Source organism: Bombus fervidus, chromosome 10 (assembly GCF_041682495.2).
Source record: "Bombus fervidus isolate BK054 chromosome 10, iyBomFerv1, whole genome shotgun sequence".
In the NCBI taxonomy this organism is placed as follows: Eukaryota; Metazoa; Arthropoda; class Insecta; order Hymenoptera; family Apidae; genus Bombus; species Bombus fervidus.
Window position 1 is genome coordinate 12,140,346 of NC_091526.1, and position 21,316 is coordinate 12,161,661.

Genomic DNA, 21,316 nt, shown 5'->3' on the forward strand with positions numbered 1-21,316 from the left:
TTGAATATTTTAGCCGCAACTCCCCATGCTTTGTTTTACCGCCTACAATTCCGTTCGACGATGCAAAATTTTCAGGAAAACTCGTCGACATGCATCGAATGTCTGAAATGTGCAACGTCGATAAAAGCGTACGTTTTGTCAACGTCGTACAAAAGACGAAGTATCACGCCGAAGGCCGGCAATTTCGTCTCTTTGAATCACACTTTGAAAACAGAACGCCCATCGCGCGTGTCGCCGTTTTTCAAGGCTGCAATTTCGTCGACAATAGTCGCAAAAACTTACGGGTGGACAGAGTGAAAAGTCGGCCAATTCGAGACCAGAATTGTCCCCATCGAGGTTTCGCTTATTCTATCGATAATTATTCGTTCAGTCCTGCTTGCCACGCTTATGATCTCCGTTAACGTTCCCATGAGTCGAACAAAGTTTGTTTCAATAACCGCCGTCTTCTTTTATGTTAACGATATTTCACATTTTTCGTTTCTGCCGAACGAGTGAAATAACCACGCGTATAGCACGAAAAACGTATATTTTGTTTCTTCACGCAAGAGTGTGATTTACTCGCGTCGATTAATTCTATTTAAAGAATATTCTCTTTTCTAATCTTGTTATTTGGATATTATAATTGATTAAACGGTGATAGACATTTTTTTTACGACTCACATAGCACCACTTGTTTCTTATTTCCTATAATATTTGATAGAAAATGATAATTCCCTTGCAGAACAGTATCATGGAAAGACAAGCGAGTTTATCGCTGCTTTCGCATCTTATCGATTAAGTAGGGTAGTCGGATCACCCTTATGCAGCACAAACTGCATATGGTCCATGTAGACCGTAAAGTCGGCTTTCCAATCCGTAAGATCTGATCTAATCTAAGCGGTCTACCCCTTGCAAATTAAATCGGTGAAACGGCGACTATGTACAAACAGTGGTTTGAAGTTACATAGAAGTCCACCTGGAATTCGAGTACAATTTCATAAATAGTATGCCAACTATTTCTACGTAGATCATCCTGTTATGCTTAAAAATACATGACCACTTGCTTGTTTTTGACAAAAAAAAAAAAAAAAAAAGAAAGAAAGACTAATAATCCAAACTGAAACGTCCACATATTTATGCGATTTTAGTGGATGTTCATATTTTACGAGTTAGTTTAACGCAATGCTATGATATATTAATCATTAATTAGTATGAGTGCCCGTATTAAAGAGAAACGCGTAACGTTCCAAAATTGGAATTCTATCGTACCTTAAATGAAAGAAAAAAATGTCACAGTTCAGGAATACGACATTCTTTTGACGTTATAATGTATCATCGATCGTTGATAAAAATTGTGTCTCGATTCAACCGATAATCATCCGTTGCCCATATGGGAGAACCACCCACTCATTTTCTCATATGACGCATAAACACGAGTTCGTAAATATGTTCGTTTTAAAAGTCTATGTCGTTTATTGCATCGAAAATATGTTCATCGCTGGATGAGAACTGCTTGATATTTAAATACTAACATTTGTAACGTATTTGATTAAACAATGGAACAATCTCGACGGTTCTAGAATAGAAGCCAAAGAGATAATCGTGTAAGGCAGGTTCGACGACAATACGGGATAAGGATAACGCATAAGATGATGTAATATATTGTAACTTACGTAACCAAGTCCACTTTCTGGGCTAATAAGTTGAAACGAATAAACTACCACTGCTACGATAGCATAATCTCTTCTAAAATTAATTACCAGAAATCTCGTTAGAAGTTTCTCTTAATGAAATAAAAATAAAACAATTTTATCCTTCTCGTCAATTTTCGTGGATTATTATTGTATGTTAACGCGTGATTACCTTTCGTTACACTGTGTTCGACGATCGTTCGAGAAATTTCGAATTTACACTGGGAGAAAAGCGTAGTAATCGGAAGAAATTCTATACTATTGCTGACAAGGCATCAGGTTTGTTCGCGGCTAGTGTGACAGATTTCGACCACGCCCTGTCGATATGGTGTGCACCCCCTTTTCAGAATGCCCCTGCACCCTCGGTCGGTGCATCGAAAATTCACTGGCTTTGATCTACACGCAGTACCTCTTCTGGGATCGTACGTGTCGTCTCCGTTTAGACGAATGTTCGTCAAAGGCGCTCAAACATCGTGTATAAACTTTCGCTTTTTGCTTCGTTCGATGGAGCGACTCATTCGCACTTGAAGCGATCCGTAACCTAAGTACTAAAAACATCAGCATTGCCGAATATCGCGAATTTACAAGAAACGTGTTTCGGAACATTAAAAGAATTAACATCAATATCCATAAGCTTCTAAATACCTTTCTTTGCTTGTTCACCGAACTTCTTTTTTCATTCTCACTTCTTTTCTTCCTCTTTCTTATCTCTTGTACCTAAAAGTAATAAATTCCAATAATTCATGCAAATAAGTAACTGGTTAATAGACGATTAAATTAAGCATTTTTCACATAGTACACAGACCTTTTTTTATTTATAACGCAGCTTCGTAATGCTGTGAATTAAAACTGAAGCGATGTCTGTGCAAATAATCTTTCTCTTTTTAAAAAGATGGGCGTATTTTCGGCTCTATCTTCATAATTGGCCTATTCAAATTGCCAGCAATATTTTGACGCGGTTTTATCGGTGACACGTGCGGGGAACAAATTAGCAAGCACGTGCCGCTTAACTCTCTCTCTCTCTCTCTCTCTCTTCCTCTCTTTCTCTGCATATCTCTCTGACTTTTCGATAATAATAGGCACTTTTGTTCAATTTAAACGTTCCCTTAAGTGTTAAAGTGCCGCACGTACCATTGCCAAAGGTATAATCAGTGTATTATCGATATTTTGGTTCCCATTGATCAACACAAAATATTGTCCAATCAAAGTACGTTCTGCACAAAGAGGAGCACGGTAATTCCAAATTGCGCATTAGTTACATATAGCATTAGATTGTCAAGTTTGCACCAAACAATGTCGATACATTAAAACGAAGAGTAGAACAGATTCGAGCGAAATGTAGATTGCGTTTTGTTATAGAAAGATAAGTAAAAAATAATAAATCTCTGCACGATTTTGCATTTTTCTCGTCTTCTTTTTGTTGGCTCCCATTTTAACGGATAAAAAGGATATCTGACAATAGCAATATCGGGTAACTATTTCATAGTAAAATACGGCGGAGTCTCGGTTTTTCGAGTCCCGTTCAACCGAAGTTCCGTATTATACGAGGTGCTTTAAACTTCACCGTAACTTAATTTTTTCGAAATTTTAATACGAACAGTATTGTGAAAGCAGTTAATCAAACTTTCGACCGATTAAATAACGAATTAAAGCTAAATGCACGTACGATATTGCATTATTAAAATCTTCCTTACGATTTTACCATACGATTTATAAACCTTAATTAGACTTTTCCATATTATCCGAATTTTCGATTATCCGTGGTAGAGTCGGTCCGCGTCGCGTTTAATAATCGACCTTCTCTTCGTTCCAGCTTACATGAAATAACATAGAAATCAGGAAATCGAGAAAAATAAACTCGCCATAGTTTCCCAGGGTCTGTCTTCGTACTTTATCCGAAATAAACGAAGGTTGAACTTTCTGGCCCATGCAGCGAAAGCAAATAACATTCGATTCTTATTCCCGTTTAGTTCTGTTCTACGTTTTACTCTAAAGTCATTTTACTGAAAAACACGAGGCAAGAAGGAAGAATTCGATGAAGCGATGCGCGATCTAACGGAAAAACGGAGGTCGAAGCGTATTCCGAGAAGAAAAAGGAAAGAATATGGGAAAAAAATCTTGGAGGAGCGTCGGAAAGAATTCTCGAACGAGTCGGAGAGAGGTCACATCCCGTGGAAGCCGATCTCGCAAGGAAACACCGATTCGATCTCTCGATCCTCAACACCGTTCCCGCTTCTAGTTTTCTTCCCTCCAACCCTCTTCGCCATCGTCATTCTCCGCCTTCGGTTCCCCTTTCTCTCTTCCCCATTTTCTTTTTTCCTCGCTCGCGTGTTTTGCCAAGAGCCCTCATGGGCGGAAGCGTCACGTACAGCTCTGAAACAAAAACGTAGCGACGTCAAATGCGATTACGAGAGCTGCGAGAGCAGCTCCAGAACGCGGATGCTGCGCTAGGTTAGGTGGAGAACGCGGCGAAGGGTGGGTAGAGGGTGACTAGAAAGGTTGGACCAGGAGAACGAGGGGTGCAGAACGATACGGGAAAGAGAGAAAGAGAGAGAAAGAGAGAGAAAGAGAGAGAGAGAGAGAGAAACCGAAGGAAAGAGAGTTCGCTCAGGGCTGAATCTATATATGTACACTGGCTCGCGAAAGTATTTGAACACTTACCATGAAAAACTTTTTACGTCCATATTGTATGTGTTATATAAAACATTTTTAAATTTCGCTATCTCTGTAATAAGACACGGCTGTCGTGATTATATTGGTCAGATTTGAAAGCAGCCGCAAAATGTATATAAAAATTGCAACATCTTTATTGCAAACATATATTTAGTAGAAAGTTAGTGTGCAACATAAATATTCATCTTAAGCGTATGATAAGGATTAAGTATGATCACGTCGAATATCGACGTTTATTTTTATTTCTAATGTAACGTATAAATGACTATTTAAATAGTTGCACCGTCTACGTGCATCCTCAGTCGAAAATTTGACGAATCCAACGATAATGGCTGTGCTCTACTACAGTGTTAATTCAGAATGCTTCGTATAACGCGCATAAAATATTCATAGGAGGCTCCTATAAGAGATCAACTGCTTTCGCGATCCCACTGCACAGCCAGTGGAAATTTTCCCATTCGACGAAATAATTTTTCCGCTACGGTTGTTTCTCGGCCGTTTCGTCGCTCGATTTAAGATAAAAAAGTATCTTGGTAATACTTGAATATGCTATGAAACTCTCCTTAACCTTTTAACTAGAAACGTGAGTCAAAAGAAAGTTTTTAATAGCGTTAGAATAATCGTCCTTTCCTTTCTTCTTTTTTCGTTAAAGAGTTTTCGCGTTTATTTCGAATCTCTTGATATTTGTGAAACGCATTAAAGCTTGATATCGTTTGAAAAGAATATAAATTGATTATTCTTTGATAAATGAAACATTCGCCGTTACAATGTATACGAAACTATAAAGAAGTTCGCATAGATCGCATAAATAGCGCGCGTTAAATTCACATACGCGCCCGTATTATCCTCGTTTACTTCGAATCCGATTAATAGCAGAGAAGCATCATCAGACCCACCAAGATGACGAGTTTAAATTCTTAGAGTATACCATTTCTTGCCTCTTCTTTTTTTCTCTAATATCATTTTACGACTAAAAACATACAGATTCTGAAAACACGTTCCTCGTTGAATTCTTTTTATAAGATTAATCGCGTAATTAAATTTGCAGAATTGTAGTGTCACGGATATACACAATTTGCTTATTTATTTCCTAATTTACTTAGTACAATTTCAAACTACGACTCTTGTAACTCTCGTCCCTAGTTTGCAAATATTATCCTGTATCGAGTAACGCCTACGATTGTTTTATAATTCTCTTAATAACGACTTCCAAAAACCGTTTCGCAACCAACTTTCAATTAGACCTTTAAAGGACAGCACGGGAATGCTTTAACCTTCCCGTTGATTATATTCGTTATTCGATTTTACAAGCATGCAATAAAATATAATACGCAGTACGTAAATCAATTTGTTGAAATGTTATTATATAACCTGCATTATTCGTAACACATTCTATGCATATATTTAAATATATATATACATACATACATACATACATACATATACACACAGAGGCATATGTGTTATATATATATATATAAAATATATATAATTTTATTCACATATGATTAAAACCGCATTTGAATTCTCTTCTCGCGCGACTCGTGCACAACATACCGAGAGGATATCGTTGAAAATAGAATTTGTTCGCTTCCATCGAGTTACATCGTGGAAACCAGGCGATATGCTAAAGATCCAAGGAGGGAGGGAAGTGGAGGATCGAGGGCCAGGGCTCCGAAACTCCGGTAGCCAGGTCTGGATTTGCTGGATAGCAAAGGGGTGGCTCGATAGGGACGAGGCAGGAGAGATGGTGGACGCTTATCAGGGGTGGAGAATTGTCGTGGATGCGGGGGTGGGTTCGGGGTTTGACTCTGCGAGAGCTTGGAGCAATGGCTCGGCCCGAATGTGTGCCTCCGCGTGTCTGTGCCTACCAGCTTGCCTGCCTGCCTGGCTGGTTGCTTGCGTGAGTACGTATGTACATTGTACATGCGTACGTGCGTGCGTGCGTACGTGCGTGAAAAATCGATTGGTTCGTTAGAAACGGCGAACCATGGCCAGCTATGATTCCTAGGCTTGTAAATGAAATAGTTGTTGTCTAGGCGAGAATCGCTCTTTCGGCTTTCGATAAAATCAAGTCGATTCGAAGGCCGCAGGAGACGATCTTTAATCGACTTGAAATATTTTGCTTTCGATAATCGAGCCTCTCCAGAGACAAAGCGATCGGTTACGTTTTTCCGTAAATCTTTCTATCTCGTTGCGTGCGTTGTTCGATTCTCGTGAAACGGGTGATTCGTATCCGTAAGTTCGTTTAACGTAGGCACAAATCGTGCGAACGCTTATGTATCCGTGGGAAATTTAGGTAACAACACCGTAGAATACGCGTAACAGGGAAAAATATACGAAACGTTTAAAGGCACGAAAGGGAATTAGCAACGCGTAACGATTGAAATTTCTATAAGAAATATTAGGATCTGAAATATTAAAAATTCCGTGGGCAAAAGAGACACGGGATGATGTAAGTTATTTTTAAGACGACACCCGTTAGAATTAATGTTTCAACGTTGGCGGCGGGGAGATGGTCGCCAAGCCTCCATTAAAAAGTTGTTAAACGCAGCCTGACGGCGCCCCGCGGCAAATTGGAACCCCATCATAAGTCTTCCTTGTATATAATATACATGGCTGTTAGAGCAAGCCATCTACAAGATAGCGATATCAAAGTAATTAAGTATTCGATGAAGATATTTTGATCGACCTTATGGATGAAACTGATATTAAGTAATGTATGTACACGCATAAAACACTTTCGTTCTGATAACATATCCGTTAAAACGCGTAAAAGAAACTCTTGACGATTTAAAAAACACGATATTTGATTTATCCGTATTGTTTGCCCGTAATCTTGAAATCCATTTTTCCAACTTTTTTCTATCTCGTTAAAATTTTTAAACGTTTTTCTTGCACGATGCTGTGCGATCAACTTGAAAAAACACAGCTTACCTTCTATCTTCTAAACTTTGATCGATGTCGGCAATTTGGTTTTCCCATTACCATTTACATCGCACGTAGGTAATAACAAGGTATTAATCGTTTGTTCGTGGGACAATGAAATTTTTTTCGTTAAGCAACAAACTGATTTCGATACGCTCTTGTCTACGCAGCTTTATATTTTCCAACGGTACTCGTGTACATCCTTTACACACCTTTTCCATTCCACGTACTTTTAAACCATCCTCTCTCTGAAACCCCTACCACTCCGATGCTTTTTACGTTGCTCTTTTCTTTTATTTTGAACCTCTCGTTGCTTCGGCCAAGAGTTTCTAGTCAGCGTTACGTAGAAAACGTTGAACTTGTTCGAGAGCTTTTTTCTCGAAAAAGCAGTCGTAGAGAAGACGAGAGATATGGAAGGAAAATGTCAAACAAATTTATCGCGTCCTCCAGACGCTAAACCGTAAAAAGCATTTCTTGCTTCTTTTATAATACGCTACCGTTCGAAACGTAATGAAATAAACGCAAACGAAACGTAAAATATCGATGGATTACACGAAACGCGATATGTTAACTAGAATTTTCTCAAAAATATTACTTCGTCGGACAAGTTGGAGACTGGTAACTTCCGAGCATCAATTTTCTCGCTCGAACGTTCACCGGGGTAGCTTTGTATAATATTATAATCGTATCATACTGTAAAAGTTCGCTAATTAGAAACTGTTAAACGTATAATGGGAAACTTCGACGTTCTTTTCGGTTGTTTAATTCATAATTCTTGCAATTCTCGTATCGACGGAATTTTTCAATATTTTTGCGTCTTCGAACTTTACAATACCAAGCCACAAGAAGATTAACACGCTTTACCCTAGGGTTACTTATCCCTTCACTAGGTGATTATAAACGTCGTTCGGCTGAACTTTCCCGAAGATTGGTGGTTATCCTTCGAAAGATTATTTTGAGACCCGGTGGTTTGTCGTTCGTATACAACAACCAGAGGTCTGCGTTCGTGAGGATAAAAAATACGAAAGGAGCGCAGAAACCGCGGCGAGTCGAAAAACCGCGATGCGGCATTACCAATTCCTTTCGCCCAACACGCATCCCTCTTTTTACGTACGCACGCGGGGTGGATGGGGTCAGCTTTCAGGATAACGTGGTTAAGAAAATGTTTTTAAAATAATTTTGCACTTAGCTCGATGCAACAAGCTGGACGAAGAAGTGGCCCGTGAATCGAGTCGAAGAAGAACGAAAAGAGAAAAAGGAAGAGAACGGGGCTTTATAGAATATATTGCGCTCTTTCCCCGCCTTCCACCTCTTACGTGCATTTAATGACGAGAAAAATGGAACGCTGAGTGAACTTGCAATATGAAAATAAATCGTACGTTTACAAACAAAATTAACACGGCCAGAACCTCTCCAGTATTTGAATTTTAATATCGAATCGACGAGAAAGTAACGTCGGATTTGTACATATAAAAAATAGATTAATTTACGCTGTTATTTAATCGATCGCCCTTCCTGATTATCCCACTACTCTCTGGGAAACTTCTCCGTAGCATCTTCCACGGCGAAACTGATTTTAATTGGAAAGAGTAAATTAATCTGTTTATATTCTTTCGCTTTAAATAATTTTACAACGACCGAAAATGATGACAGAGTCTGATGACACCATTCTACCGAACTGACAGGACGAGGAAGAAATTCTCGTAGCTGTCTCGATTAACATTGAATTTTAAGCTTAGAGGAAGGTCAAGCGTTTTATAAATACAGAACATCGGTCCTTAGAAAATGATTTTCTCGTAAACCGTAATATACGATCCACTTGAAGTTGGTTTCCTTGGTACGACCAAAAACTCGCATTACTTTGCCACCAACTCTCAATTACTGTCTCACCGAAATCGCTTAATTTGTCTCGCGTATTGTTCGTAATATAATGATAATATGTTGGGCAATTATTTACGGGAACCTGGTTGAAAAGCAGGGTGCATCGGCCCTACCTGTTGACCCGGGCGTCGAAACTTTGCTCGGCCGCCACAAGCAAATCCTACAACTCTGCGTGTTTTTTTTTTTTTTTTCTTTTTTTTTTCCCGAACAGAAATCCAGGTCACGCGCTTTTCATACAAGTATTTCGCCAGTTAACAGCAGTATTTTTTTTTTCATTTCGCGGCAGCCGCTCGATTGAGGTGTGTCGCATTCTGACGCATGAAAATGGCCCAAAGGGATGCGCCAGCCATGATCGATGCTCCATCCGATCGGAGACTACCGAAACTGCCCGTCAAATAATATATTCATAGCTTCCGGATGGTTGAACGCGACTCTCGAAATCCTCTGCCCCCTTCCGCGTCGCCGCCCGCACCCCATGCCGCTGCCACCCTCTGCAACCACCCTCTATTCCGCGTATCACCCAACGCTGCATCCGCACGCAAATCGACTGTCGAATAATTATCGAAAATACACGACTGAACAGCTTACCTCTCTCTCTTCCTCTGTGACGGGGAGAGGAGAATCTCTCTTTCTCTCGTACTCTTCTCCTTTTTCTTTCTTTATCTCTTCTTCCGCCTTCCGTTGTGTTCTCGCTGAACTGAAAGATGAAATAGATTAAAACGAGTATTTGACTACGGACGAGAAGAGTAACGGGACGAATACGTTCTATAATAAAATAGATAATTTATAGAAACAAAGGAAAGATATATTTTTAGATGGTAAAAGAGTCGCGAGACTTTTCTAACTCAATTTGATTGATTTAAGTACATGTACTCGTTCTCATAAATATTAGAACAGGGGTTCGTGAGTATCAGACGTCAAATCAGGACTATTTCAAACGACGCTCGAAATTTGATATTTAAAGAAAGAGGACTTCTTTAAATTAGATAATTAATAGCTTTTCATCGTTTTATTTCGTAATTGTAATTAACTAATGACATAATGTATAAAATTAAAAATGATGTTGCAAATCGAATCTTAATGGATCGAAAATGGGCAAAACTGAAATGAAAAGTAATGATACGTTAAATTTGTCACGAAATTACTTTCAAACGACCTGAATAAAATAGTACGGTAAGTACTTTCCCATTAATCGTAGCTTTATAATTAAAGTCAGCTGGACGAATTACAAGGAAATTATAGTATATCCATTTTCAAAGCGTTTTATATATTTTAAACTGATGCAATTATTACAAACAAAATGTTATTCTCTAGAGGAAATTTCAGATAACGAGCAGTTTGAATTTAAATAAAGTGTTGATGCGTAACAAAGCAAAAAATGGAAATTCATTAGAAGTTGAAGTACAACTTAATATTTATGTAGTCAATGGGAGTAGATACCTTCTGAACGACTTTTTAAATCTTTAATTAACTTCGTCCTGACATTTAATTAAGCTTTAAATAGTATTACGTTTAAACTAGCAAGCACGTTCCAAGCGGCTTTCAAATCATTCGCGGAAGTAATCTGGAAAGTTATGAAGAAACATGGAAACTTAATCCCTAAGTTTCTACCGAATATTTCTAGCACGTGAATTCTAAAAAAAAAAAGCGACGTAAATACTTAAAGATATTCTATCGAAGAAATTTGGAATTACGTTTACATCGTGTTTCGAAAATACGCGAAATTATACTTCGACGACGACGATCAAATCGGTTTAGTCTTGATTAAACTAGTTTTGATCGTTAAATAATTAAATTTTATCGTTATATGACAAAAGTAAAATTAGTATAAACTACTAGTACACATTTTGTAGTAAAATTTATCTTAAACGTGTTATCTTAAATGATCTAATTGCGCAAAATGTGATAACGAAAATAGAAAATGAAATATTGATAACTAAAATACTGCTTTACGTAATGTTTTGCAAGTTGTAGAGGAGACAGGGGCTCGTCACACAGACGGAACGCATTCCCTAGGCGGTATACCGTTCATCTAGATATCACGATAGGAGGTCCTGTTCGTTGTAATCGGGTAGAAAACTCAATCGCGATCTGACTTTCGCATCGGTTGATCCACTCGTTGTTATTGATTCGATTTTGAATAGGTGGTTACGGATAAAGAGAAAAGATTTGGTTTTTCGGTGTACCACGAGCAAACAGTCCTACGACAGATTGTCGGTCCTCGTTTTAAAGAACTGTTCTTTCGTAGCGATATTCTCGTAGCATTTTTGTAACAAGAACGTTGTAATTATTCGTACGCGCTTAGACAGGACTTAAAACGTACAAGCCGAACGAAAAGATACACGCAGTTGCTGTTCTCTGCAAATTAATCGAAGGACTCTTCGTGTGACCCTGCTTTTCTGGGGCACGTGCCCATGGGTATCGGTATTTCGGGGTACGTTAATACCTCACTATCCAGACGGATAGAGAGAGAACAGAGCGAAACATCCACTCCTGTACATTGTTTGCGGCTTGGAATCAATAAAAGCATAGCTTTAGGCGACGGTGGTCACCATGGCAACCAGAGACCCATCCGTGTACCTTGCTTCTCTCTCCCTCGTCTTCTCTCTTCACACACATACAAACATACATACACTCACACCCGTACGCGTACCCTTTCCTCTTCATTCCTCTCGCAATTTCTCTCTCGTTCTCTTTCCTTGCCTCTCTTCGTACATGTATACCATACCTATTCTCCTTCGTTCTCTGTTCCTAACTCGTGAACGTCTCTTTCCTATCTCCTTTTTTCCTCCCGACTCTCTCTATTTCATTCCCTTTTTGCCATTTTCTTTTTTCATCTTTTTAACTTTGATCCTTGCACACGTAACGTCTAATTCTCTGTTTTCCTCTCTATTCCCTGTTTTTCGCATACTTTTCTCTCCCTGTGTTTTCCCCTCCCTCCATTTTCCTTTGCTCGTTCACCCTCCGCCCGCTCTTCCACCTTTCCTTTGAACACGTTAGCCATATTTTCGCTTTTCCACCCTCTCCACTGTATTCCACCGATTCTCTATTCCGTTCATCTTCTCATTTTTCTCCCTTTTTTCGCTCACCTTTTCTGCCTCTATTTTGTCCGCGTCGGCGCAAACCGAACGCACGGTCCTTTATTTTCTGAACTGTCGTTCAACTACACATGTACATACATACATATATATATATATATACAAGTGTCTATATTATAGCTCGTTTTTGATTCTCCTGTTTTTAATTGTCTCTTTGTACTTGCAATTCGTTAAAGCATGTTTCTATGTATCGATACTATGGGCATTTACTTTTAATTATCTTTAGAATTGACTTCGCGCTCACCTTCTTATCGCTGCACCTGAACATAAATTTTCAAATATATGTACAATCACGAAAGTATCTGAACAGTCAATTATTCGTTACAATGGACAAACCATAATATCTAAAGGTTAGCTCGACTATAGTTTGACAATGAAATATCAGCATTCTGCTATTTTATCATTAGGAACTTAATGGAATAATCGGTTAGTTAAAAAAAAAGAAAAAAAGAAAAAACGAATAAGAGATGTCTATACCTTCATTTTCAGCCAATTTTTTATCTTGATGGATTTTGCCGCATCTCACAATTTTAGGAAAAAATGAGCCATCATAGAAAACCAAAGTATAATGTAATTTATACAGCAAAAGTGCATCTAACACAATGTAAAATATATCGACAATGAACAGTTTGAAAATATTTGTCAAAATGTATTTTATTTTTAATACCGACTATGTGGTAAATAATATCGGCTTAAATCAACCGAGAGCTTCATTTTTTCAACTCGAGAGTGAAAATAATAATTATTTTCATCTAACAAAAGAAAAATAATTAAAGTATATTAAATATATTAATCAAATACAAAAATTTCAATTAGAAATCTAAATTAGAAGAGCTTTTTAATTTTAAGTATCATATATTATATATGTAATACAACATACTTATGTATACTATATACATATATATATTTTTACTTAAATATATAAAATATACGATAAACGAGCAATAAATTACGTGATCTACAATCAAAATATTAAAATACATAAAGAAACAAGAATCAGAAAATAAAATTACAACAGTTCTTTACCTACAAGATGAAGGTTGATTGTATTTTATAGACAATAATTTGTGCAATAAAGTGATGAAATAGGACAAACCATTCCATTCCAGTTTAACATATTTTCTGAAAATTTAATGAGTTCTTAAAGAGTTGATCCACTGAGGACCGAGTAATGATAGAACGCGTAAATTTGTATGACTTCGAAACAAGGTAGCTTACCATAGTGTAATGGATACTTTAATTCGAACTTCATAAAATAAAAAAAGAGTAGAATGAACTTAACTTATAACCCATATTATTGTAGTCGCGCATATTCCAACGATACCATTCGAGGGTTAGGACTGTTCACACGCAGGGGTAATGACTCTTCGATTTTTAATATGCATTGGATCCTTGTTTCCGAAAGATATTTTCTATAAAGTTCAAAAGTAAAATAACCCGCTCTAAGGAAAAACGATAGCGAGCAACTCTTCGAATACGCAAACTCCATAAAGAACGTCGATAAATGTCACGCGCTTTACGGAAGTGACAACCCAGTTGAAAACATTGTCGAAAAGATCGACCGAGAAAAATCGAACGAAAGTTCGACCTATATTCGTAGGCCAATAACTGATAGATAGTCCACGGTAAATCCAGGTAAAAAGCACGTTCTACTTATTAATTTAATTATGCGTATTAAATTCGTACGATCTAAGTTGAGGAGGATATTCATTTGGTCTCGTCTCAAATTAAGGTTAGGTTAGAATAACCTGATCCGAGCTAAAATAGGGGTTGACTTCTACTTCTTCGATTCGAGATTACGTTTCGATAGTCACGGATACTGAATCTTGAAAGCTAGAGGGCGGGACTTTAAAAATATACATTATCGCTCGAAAGTATCCGAACATTTGCTCGTCTTTAACAAGATATTAAGATTTAATTACATATTTACATTATTATTACCTATTATTATTACATATTATAATTACATTATATAATAATTACATATATGAATGACAAGTAATTACTATGTTCAGTATTATTATTCTACCATTATGAATTAAATTATATTAGTATATAAGCATAAATTTTAGAGCGTGTTTTAAAAATAATATGCGTTAATGACATCGTTTTTCTTTACTTTTCAACTTATGGACTTGATTAGTATGGCTTCTGAGCGGCTCGTTTAATATTTGAGCAATACGATAGAATTTTCCAAGAGTGCATATGTTACTTGCATCGAAGTACATTGTATAGCGACATAATATATTTGAATATTTGAGGTTCTCGATTTGAACTATATTCTGCGGAAAAAATCTGGAGCGGTCACAGGTCCCCTGTAAGGCGACACAGGTACATATGGGCTCTTTCGGTGAATGGACCAAATGATATAAATTATTTATAGATTTCGACACCAAAGCGCGGGGAGGGAATCGAGGGTGTACTGTTCCAACTGGGGTGTATACCCCGGGGGGGTCCACTTGCATCAAAAGCCCCTTGAGGCCCCCTCAACATATGCATTTTCACTCGACCACCGTAAGCCTATATAAAATTGATTCCTAAGTACCCTGGATTTCCTGTCAATCTCGCGTGTCTTTTAACACCTATCTTCGTTTGTTCTCTACACAAATCTTCGAGTGTTCAGTTTGAGTGCAAACATGACTGAAAACGACACTTTCGTTTGCTCTTTCTTTCCTGTTGACGCTCTTTGCCAAAGACTATAGTACTGGTACGATGATATCGCCTGTATTTTTAGATGTTTCAAAAATTTCAATTAATTTCATTCGCTTCAAAACTTTTCGTAGTAAACCTTCGTATAAAATCTTATTATTTTAACACACATAAGTATTATAAACGACCATTTTAATAAATTCAGTCCTTAAAGAAACAATAAATTTAATACAACGGAGAGATATTATTTTAGCCGCATTAAATTTTATTTATCGGAATAACTAAACTAGAAGAAGAAAAGCGGAATGCATAGACTTTTAGTGTACACGTCTCATAGGGGTTTAACTGATCGCAAAGTTCCTGACGAGTGATGTGTAGCAAATTTGAAGACGGGCCCAGAGCATCGTACGCTGTACCCCCCGGGGTCCAATCTAAATCAATGGGCTTGTGGGTAATCGCATAATAATTACTAGAACCCCCTCTACCGCCCATCTGTCGCTAGCCAAGGGGTGTTCAACCCCTACAAGTGGCAGTGTGCAATGTCACGGCAACATAGACGATCAGAGTGTCTCAGCAGGTCCTATTGTTGTTGACCATTGTAAAAAATATCACGCAGTGTCACATATTTCCTCGGTTTTCGCGCGTTGTTTAAAATTTTTGTCGAATACATGACACATATATACCAGCAATTTAAGGAAATAGTACATTGTACATAATTTTAATTGTAATCTATTTGATAATTATAGTATAACATACTGATAATAATCCTCTCGTGAAGATCTCGATCGCCTTAATAAAAAAAAAAAATATGTATAATGATTACGAAATACTCTTTATTAAACTGTTACAGATAAACAAATGATACCTACAATTCTGATCGGTTTATTCGTCGGATTTTGTGATGGTTTACGTGGACCTCATCATCCACGAAGTCCTGTCTCTCATCATCATTACGTCCCCCAGAAAGATGTTAAAATAACGCAAGATGCACAACTACTACAGGATGCTACGTTAGTTAACACTTAACTCATTTACTTGGGTATCATAATTTTATTTAAGTATGTGTTCGTTGTTTCACTTTGTTATTGTTTTATCTTTACTCTAGTTTTAAACTTCTAACAATTTTTCATCTTTAGAATTTAATATTGCAATAATCAACAAACATTATTTTTATCGTCAATTATTTTGCGCATTTTCAGTATTATTTACCTTATCCATATTTGTATAATGTTTATATAGTCCTTACCACTGCGAAAGCTCGAAATATAAGCATAAAATTTCAGCCACTTAAAAGAGGACATAGGATCAATGGCCGATCAATTGGACTTTTCGAACATGACTGAACAAGAAATCGAATTCCATTACTTCAAGTACGTCTGTAATACTAATAATATATTATATTTTCAATGCTACAGTAAATAGTTTGCGCATCTTAGTAATATCGTTATCAGTCATTATTGTGAAGAATTTCTTAAAAGAAATATGCTCGGTTATCTCTCGTAAATTAAATATTTTTATTGACTAGCAAATTTATTCGTGTTTTCTTTCTTTTTTAAGTATCAAAAGTTATTTTTATATCTAAATTTTCATTCAGGGTTCATGATATCGACAATAATGCTAAATTGGACGGATTAGAAATTCTCTATGCGATTCAACATACGTTTCACGAGAACAGACTCGCCAATGCTGAACGTGAAAGGTCGAGTGAAAATACCAGAACTATGGATTACGAAGATGATTTGCCTTGGATCGTAGGTACGTATATCCACAATTATGTATTCGAATTAGAACAAATTTCGTAATAGAAATATAGAAATTAAGATACGAAATACTGAAAATATAATAATTATTTCTGTTATAAAGAACTTGTAGACAGAGTACTGAGGGAAGATGACTTAGATCATGATGGATACCTTGGATATATTGAGTATGTACTTGGAAGACAAAGAGATCACATTGCTCAAGCAAAACGGAATAACAAATTGGAGAATTAAAAGAGCATCTAGTACAACGCCTTTGGCCGATGAAATAATTATAGAATCCTATATAACATATAAATTTATGTCAAAAACATACGAGAAACAAGATCTTTTGTTTCTTTCTAATTAATTGATTTGTAACAATTGTCTTCAACTGAAATGTACAAAAACTGTAATTTTTAATACAATCCATTTTAATCTGCAAAACAGTATATTATTTATTTCAGGTAATTAAAAAATCATCCTGTATACTACAATAGTAAATAATCAAATTTTTTCCATATATACCATGCAACGACTCATGAAATATTGTTATTGTTTTAATTAAGAAATACTCAATATATTAATTCTATTTTCGTTAAAAATAGTTATTATTACTTTAATTATTATGTTATATGATTGTAATATTGTATAAATACACAAATATTTAAAAAATTGTAGTACAAACATACCTTTTTTATATACATATATCAAAATTAAGACAGCACTAATACTTTTATCAACCTTTGAGCTTTAGTATTTATTTTTTTATTGATTTTTATACATATTATTTAAAATATGTGATTATTCCAAAACACATAATGGATTTTCTGTTACAAGAAGACATTTTTCCCAAAGATCTTTAACTATCTGTATCTGTTAAATAAAAATAATTTAAGATATTAAATTATTTGTTGAATAGAAATAATAGAAAACATTCTATGTACGGTTGAGCCTTTCAAATTTGAACATAATTGTCTCTACTAGTTAAAATGCGAGAGATTCTACTGTATTATGATGCTACTTTGAAATGATTCATGTAGTTTTTTATTTACCTTATTATCTTCACTCTTAATTGGTAAATCTTCTACGCGTATAAAGTCAGGATATCGCAATATCATATCTCGAATAGCAGGTACAAATTCTTCACCAACTTCTAAAAATTGTGGTTCATACTCGTGATATTCTTTAGAATTTTCACTCGAATAATATATCCTATATGTCTCATCCTCTTTAATTAACCTAATAATAAGAAATAAAACTTTTGAATAGTAGTTCTGTTTCAGTATAAATTTTCGAAATTTAACGTCATAATTGTATGATTTTTAAATAACAAATTATGCAAAATCAATCAACATTTTCAAATATTAAATTTACAAACAATTAACAACTTATAATTCTAAAAAATTAGAGAATAACTCAAACTACCTTATACAATGAGACCTTAATAATCGAATTCTAGTATCAGGCTCTATCTCTACCCTGTTTTCAACAATTCCATTTTCAATCATCTCTTCGCCATCTTTAACAGCAGAGCATTGCTGTTCACTTTCAGAAATAACAGGTGGTAAACAGTCATGAATATGATTTTTTGCCATTAAATCTGCAGCTTTATCTATGTCAATATATTCTATTAATTTATTAAATAGATGTTTTATTCTTTTCTTGAATTCATCCTTGGCACTGTTCTGAATATCAGAATATGCAAATCCACATTGTCTTAGGTAATCAATAGGTAATCCCCTTCGAAATTCACTATCTGCTTCTATAGCAGTTGTTAATGCATTTGGAAGTAACTTCTCCAAAAAGTCACCCCAACTGTTTTTTTGGTAAACACTTAGCGTAATATGGAGACTATGTGTATTGTCAATAGTTTCACCTTGATGAATCGTTCCTCGTGGAAAATATAACAAATCTCCTGCATTTACAACTGTATCTAATATAGGTTCCCCAATCTCGGATTGTGAGAAATTCTTGGAGGAATACCTTGGCAAATATTCATTTTCATTCCGTGGTTTGTACAATCTCCATCTTTTTTTACCTTCAATTTGTAATATAAAGGCTTCAATATCGTCATAATGTGGAGCAAAACCTTGGCTATTAGGGGGTGTTAAATAGGAATTTGCACCAACAAAGCAGCCAAAAAATTCTTGTAGCGTGGCTGAAAATAATAAATATCTTTCATTATAAAACTAAGAAGTTATGTTTTTCCATATTTCTATAGAAAAAAATTTTTGTGTTATAAATATTCTCTTTGTAAAGAATACCATTTAAGGAATGTAACTTTGGTATGTATGTTTGTGGATTTAACATTCTAACAGAACATCCATTCATATAATAGTCCCAAACAACGCTTGGAATTGCACGGCCAACAGGATTATGCGTTTCTCTTATACCATTTTCATACGAGGTAATATCAATATTTTTCGTAAATAAAATATAAGATTCCCTTAATATTTTATCCAACATTGGAGTAGACATAAGCACTTTATAATATTTATGAAAATTTCTCTTTACATGGACGGGTGTTTTTTCCCAATTATTTCTGAAAAGAGAAATGGTATACCACTCATTAACTTATTAATTATTATTAATTATAAGTACATATAATTTGTAACTATTTTAAACTTACTCAAAAAAATCTTCTACTTTCATAGGATGTATTAACCATTCGAACATCGAGCGACTTGTTATTAGTGGATTCTCATGATTTTCTTGAGTTACGTTACGATTAGCAGAAGCAGTTTCTCGAGTATTCTTTTTTATTAATCTTTTGCTTTTAATTTGTTTCTGTTGCTTCTGTTTAATCTGTTTCATTTTCGCAACACCGCTATTTACCATTAAAACAGAATTTCTTAATTTTCTTTTTGATCCAACTTTCTTTGAACTAGGAATTATAGCCATTTTTTTATCTCCTTTATGTATTGGTTTTTGAATTGATTTATTTTTCTTAGAAGACACAAAAGAATTAGTCTTTTTAGATATTAGATTATTCTTTTCATTTACATTTTGAATTTTATTTATTGTTCTTGAAATCTTGTTTATCTCTTGAACACTTTTACGCACAGGTGCTTGTTTTGTCTTTCTTCGTATTTTCAAATGTGCATCATTTTTTAAACCTCCTCGTTTTTCTGGAGGAGTATGTTTTCTCTTTAATTTCTTTGAATTTGACGATAATTCTGCATTTTTACGTTTCATAGCATACATTGCAAATGCAGATGCTGGTTCCTGACATTTAAGCATCTATAATTATTGAATGATATTATGTAAATAGTACATAAAATTTTAATTAGCCTGTTTCTAGAAACAAATTTTCCTAATGTTAGCTTATGTTAATAGATTAGTTAATAAATTAACTCCTCAGTATGAAACTGTTATTACACGTCTAAATACAACAATAAAGACATATAAATATAATGAGAAATAACTATAATATATGTTTAACTTGCATATTATAAGCAACAAAGTAATTTATACTACAATAATAATTTATAAACTATAAATAAACAGTGTAACCGGCAAATTATAGGTTATATTGTAATGTTTTATCAATATGATAATACAATATTATTTTTTAACATTACCGTGAAATGTATACATCAACATGAACTTTGTGATTATAATCCGATCAAATTTAGCGGCTAATTAATATTACTGTTGTCATAAAAACTCTCAAACTGAATTTATCACTGTCACGAGGTCACAAGTTACTACTTACAACCACGGTCCTGCCACAACACGTGGTTATGAATGTACGTCATACCAGATAGATAGTAGTTTTAAACATTCAATTGAAAGCGGCATTCAATTCATAATATTTCTGCTAAGGAAATGGATTCCCCATGAATCGAAAAATATAATCAGCATCGTTTCAAATTTTGATTTGATTAACAAAGATTTTAGATATTTTTAGAGAAGAATTTTTCGGACGCTTCCAGTGGTTGTACAGGACTGGGGGACTGGGACACAACAATTAGATCTCTTTTGTCGAAGAACTTTATTGTTGTAGTTTCTTTGTATTCTTTTTGTATTTTATTTATTACATAACGTTTTCTTATCTGACAAATTTTACTTTTACATCCAGTGTTCGTAGTTAATGATTAATAATAAAAATAGAATAACACAAAAGTATAATCATTACTTTATACTAAATACTTTTACTTGTTTATTCACATATAGATGATTTTAGAATCATAGGCTTTTTGTTTTTATTTATAAATTGTTTATATATATATATATATATATATATATATATATATATATATATATATATATATATATATATATATTATATCTAGTAATTGAAATGTAAAGCGATGAAATGAGGTAAAATTGTATCTTTTACATAAACGATATATGTATATCCATAAGAAGAAAAGAAATATACTATACATGTACTGGAAATTGAATAATCATTTCGATCAATGCACAATATTTCATTCGTAATATCGTACAACGATAATTAATAAATCAATGCACAAGCTAAATATCGATATATTAAGAATGAAATTTAATCGTTAATGACACACAATGCACATTATTCCTATTGAAAATTAATTGTTAAACACTTATAAATATATTTTATACTATAGGTATGTATATAGATGTGTGTATAGATATAGATGTCGGCGTATTTGTATCTTACGATTAATAAATAACATTTTTCCCGGCATTTTGA

The 21,316-nt window shown here is 35.0% G+C and overlaps 2 protein-coding genes across 9 annotated transcripts; one reads left to right on the forward strand and one right to left on the reverse strand.

Annotated features, from left to right (window-relative positions):
* Window positions 1-13,738: 13,738 nt before the first annotated feature.
* On the forward strand, window positions 13,739-17,085 carry LOC139991556 (multiple coagulation factor deficiency protein 2 homolog). 7 transcript variants are annotated; one of them, XM_072011743.1, is made up of 6 exons: window positions 14,378-14,581; window positions 14,634-14,764; window positions 15,750-15,909; window positions 16,183-16,269; window positions 16,494-16,654; window positions 16,763-17,085. In XM_072011743.1, the coding sequence occupies exons 3-6, from the start codon at window positions 15,758-15,760 to the stop codon at window positions 16,891-16,893; spliced, it is 531 nt and encodes a 176-aa protein (XP_071867844.1). In that variant the 5' UTR covers window positions 14,378-14,581; window positions 14,634-14,764; window positions 15,750-15,757; the 3' UTR covers window positions 16,894-17,085. The 7 variants fall into 7 exon arrangements, with proteins under 7 accessions (XP_071867843.1, XP_071867844.1, XP_071867845.1 ...); XM_072011744.1 differs by having other exon boundaries at window positions 14,378-14,567; XM_072011742.1 differs by lacking the exons at window positions 14,378-14,581; window positions 14,634-14,764 and adding an exon at window positions 13,739-13,885.
* Window positions 17,086-17,390: 305 nt separating this feature from the next.
* On the reverse strand, window positions 17,391-20,512 carry No66 (Bifunctional lysine-specific demethylase and histidyl-hydroxylase NO66). Of its 2 annotated transcripts, none has more exons than XM_072011739.1 (6): window positions 20,357-20,512; window positions 19,271-19,881; window positions 18,906-19,183; window positions 18,067-18,799; window positions 17,694-17,880; window positions 17,391-17,514 (listed from the first exon to the last, which is right to left on the reverse strand). In XM_072011739.1, the coding sequence occupies exons 2-6, from the start codon at window positions 19,879-19,881 to the stop codon at window positions 17,443-17,445; spliced, it is 1,881 nt and encodes a 626-aa protein (XP_071867840.1). In that variant the 5' UTR covers window positions 20,357-20,512; the 3' UTR covers window positions 17,391-17,442. The 2 variants fall into 2 exon arrangements, with proteins under 2 accessions (XP_071867840.1, XP_071867839.1); XM_072011738.1 differs by having other exon boundaries at window positions 20,223-20,400.
* Between the last annotated feature and the right edge of the window lie 804 nt (window positions 20,513-21,316).

Coding starts and splice junctions, on each gene's coding strand:
- LOC139991556 (XM_072011742.1), top strand. CDS start 15,758: ATGATACCTACAATTCTGATCGGTTTATTCGTCGGATTTTGTGATGGT. Junction 15,910..16,182: donor CAACTACTACAGGATGCTAC/GTTAGTTAACAC, acceptor ATAAAATTTCAG/CCACTTAAAAGAGGACATAG. Junction 16,270..16,493: donor ATCGAATTCCATTACTTCAA/GTACGTCTGTAA, acceptor ATTTTCATTCAG/GGTTCATGATATCGACAATA.
- No66 (XM_072011739.1), bottom strand. CDS start 19,881: ATGCTTAAATGTCAGGAACCAGCATCTGCATTTGCAATGTATGCTATG. Junction 19,184..19,270: donor AAAGTAGAAGATTTTTTTGA/GTAAGTTTAAAA, acceptor TTCTCTTTTCAG/AAATAATTGGGAAAAAACAC. Junction 18,800..18,905: donor AAAGTTACATTCCTTAAATG/GTATTCTTTACA, acceptor TATTATTTTCAG/CCACGCTACAAGAATTTTTT.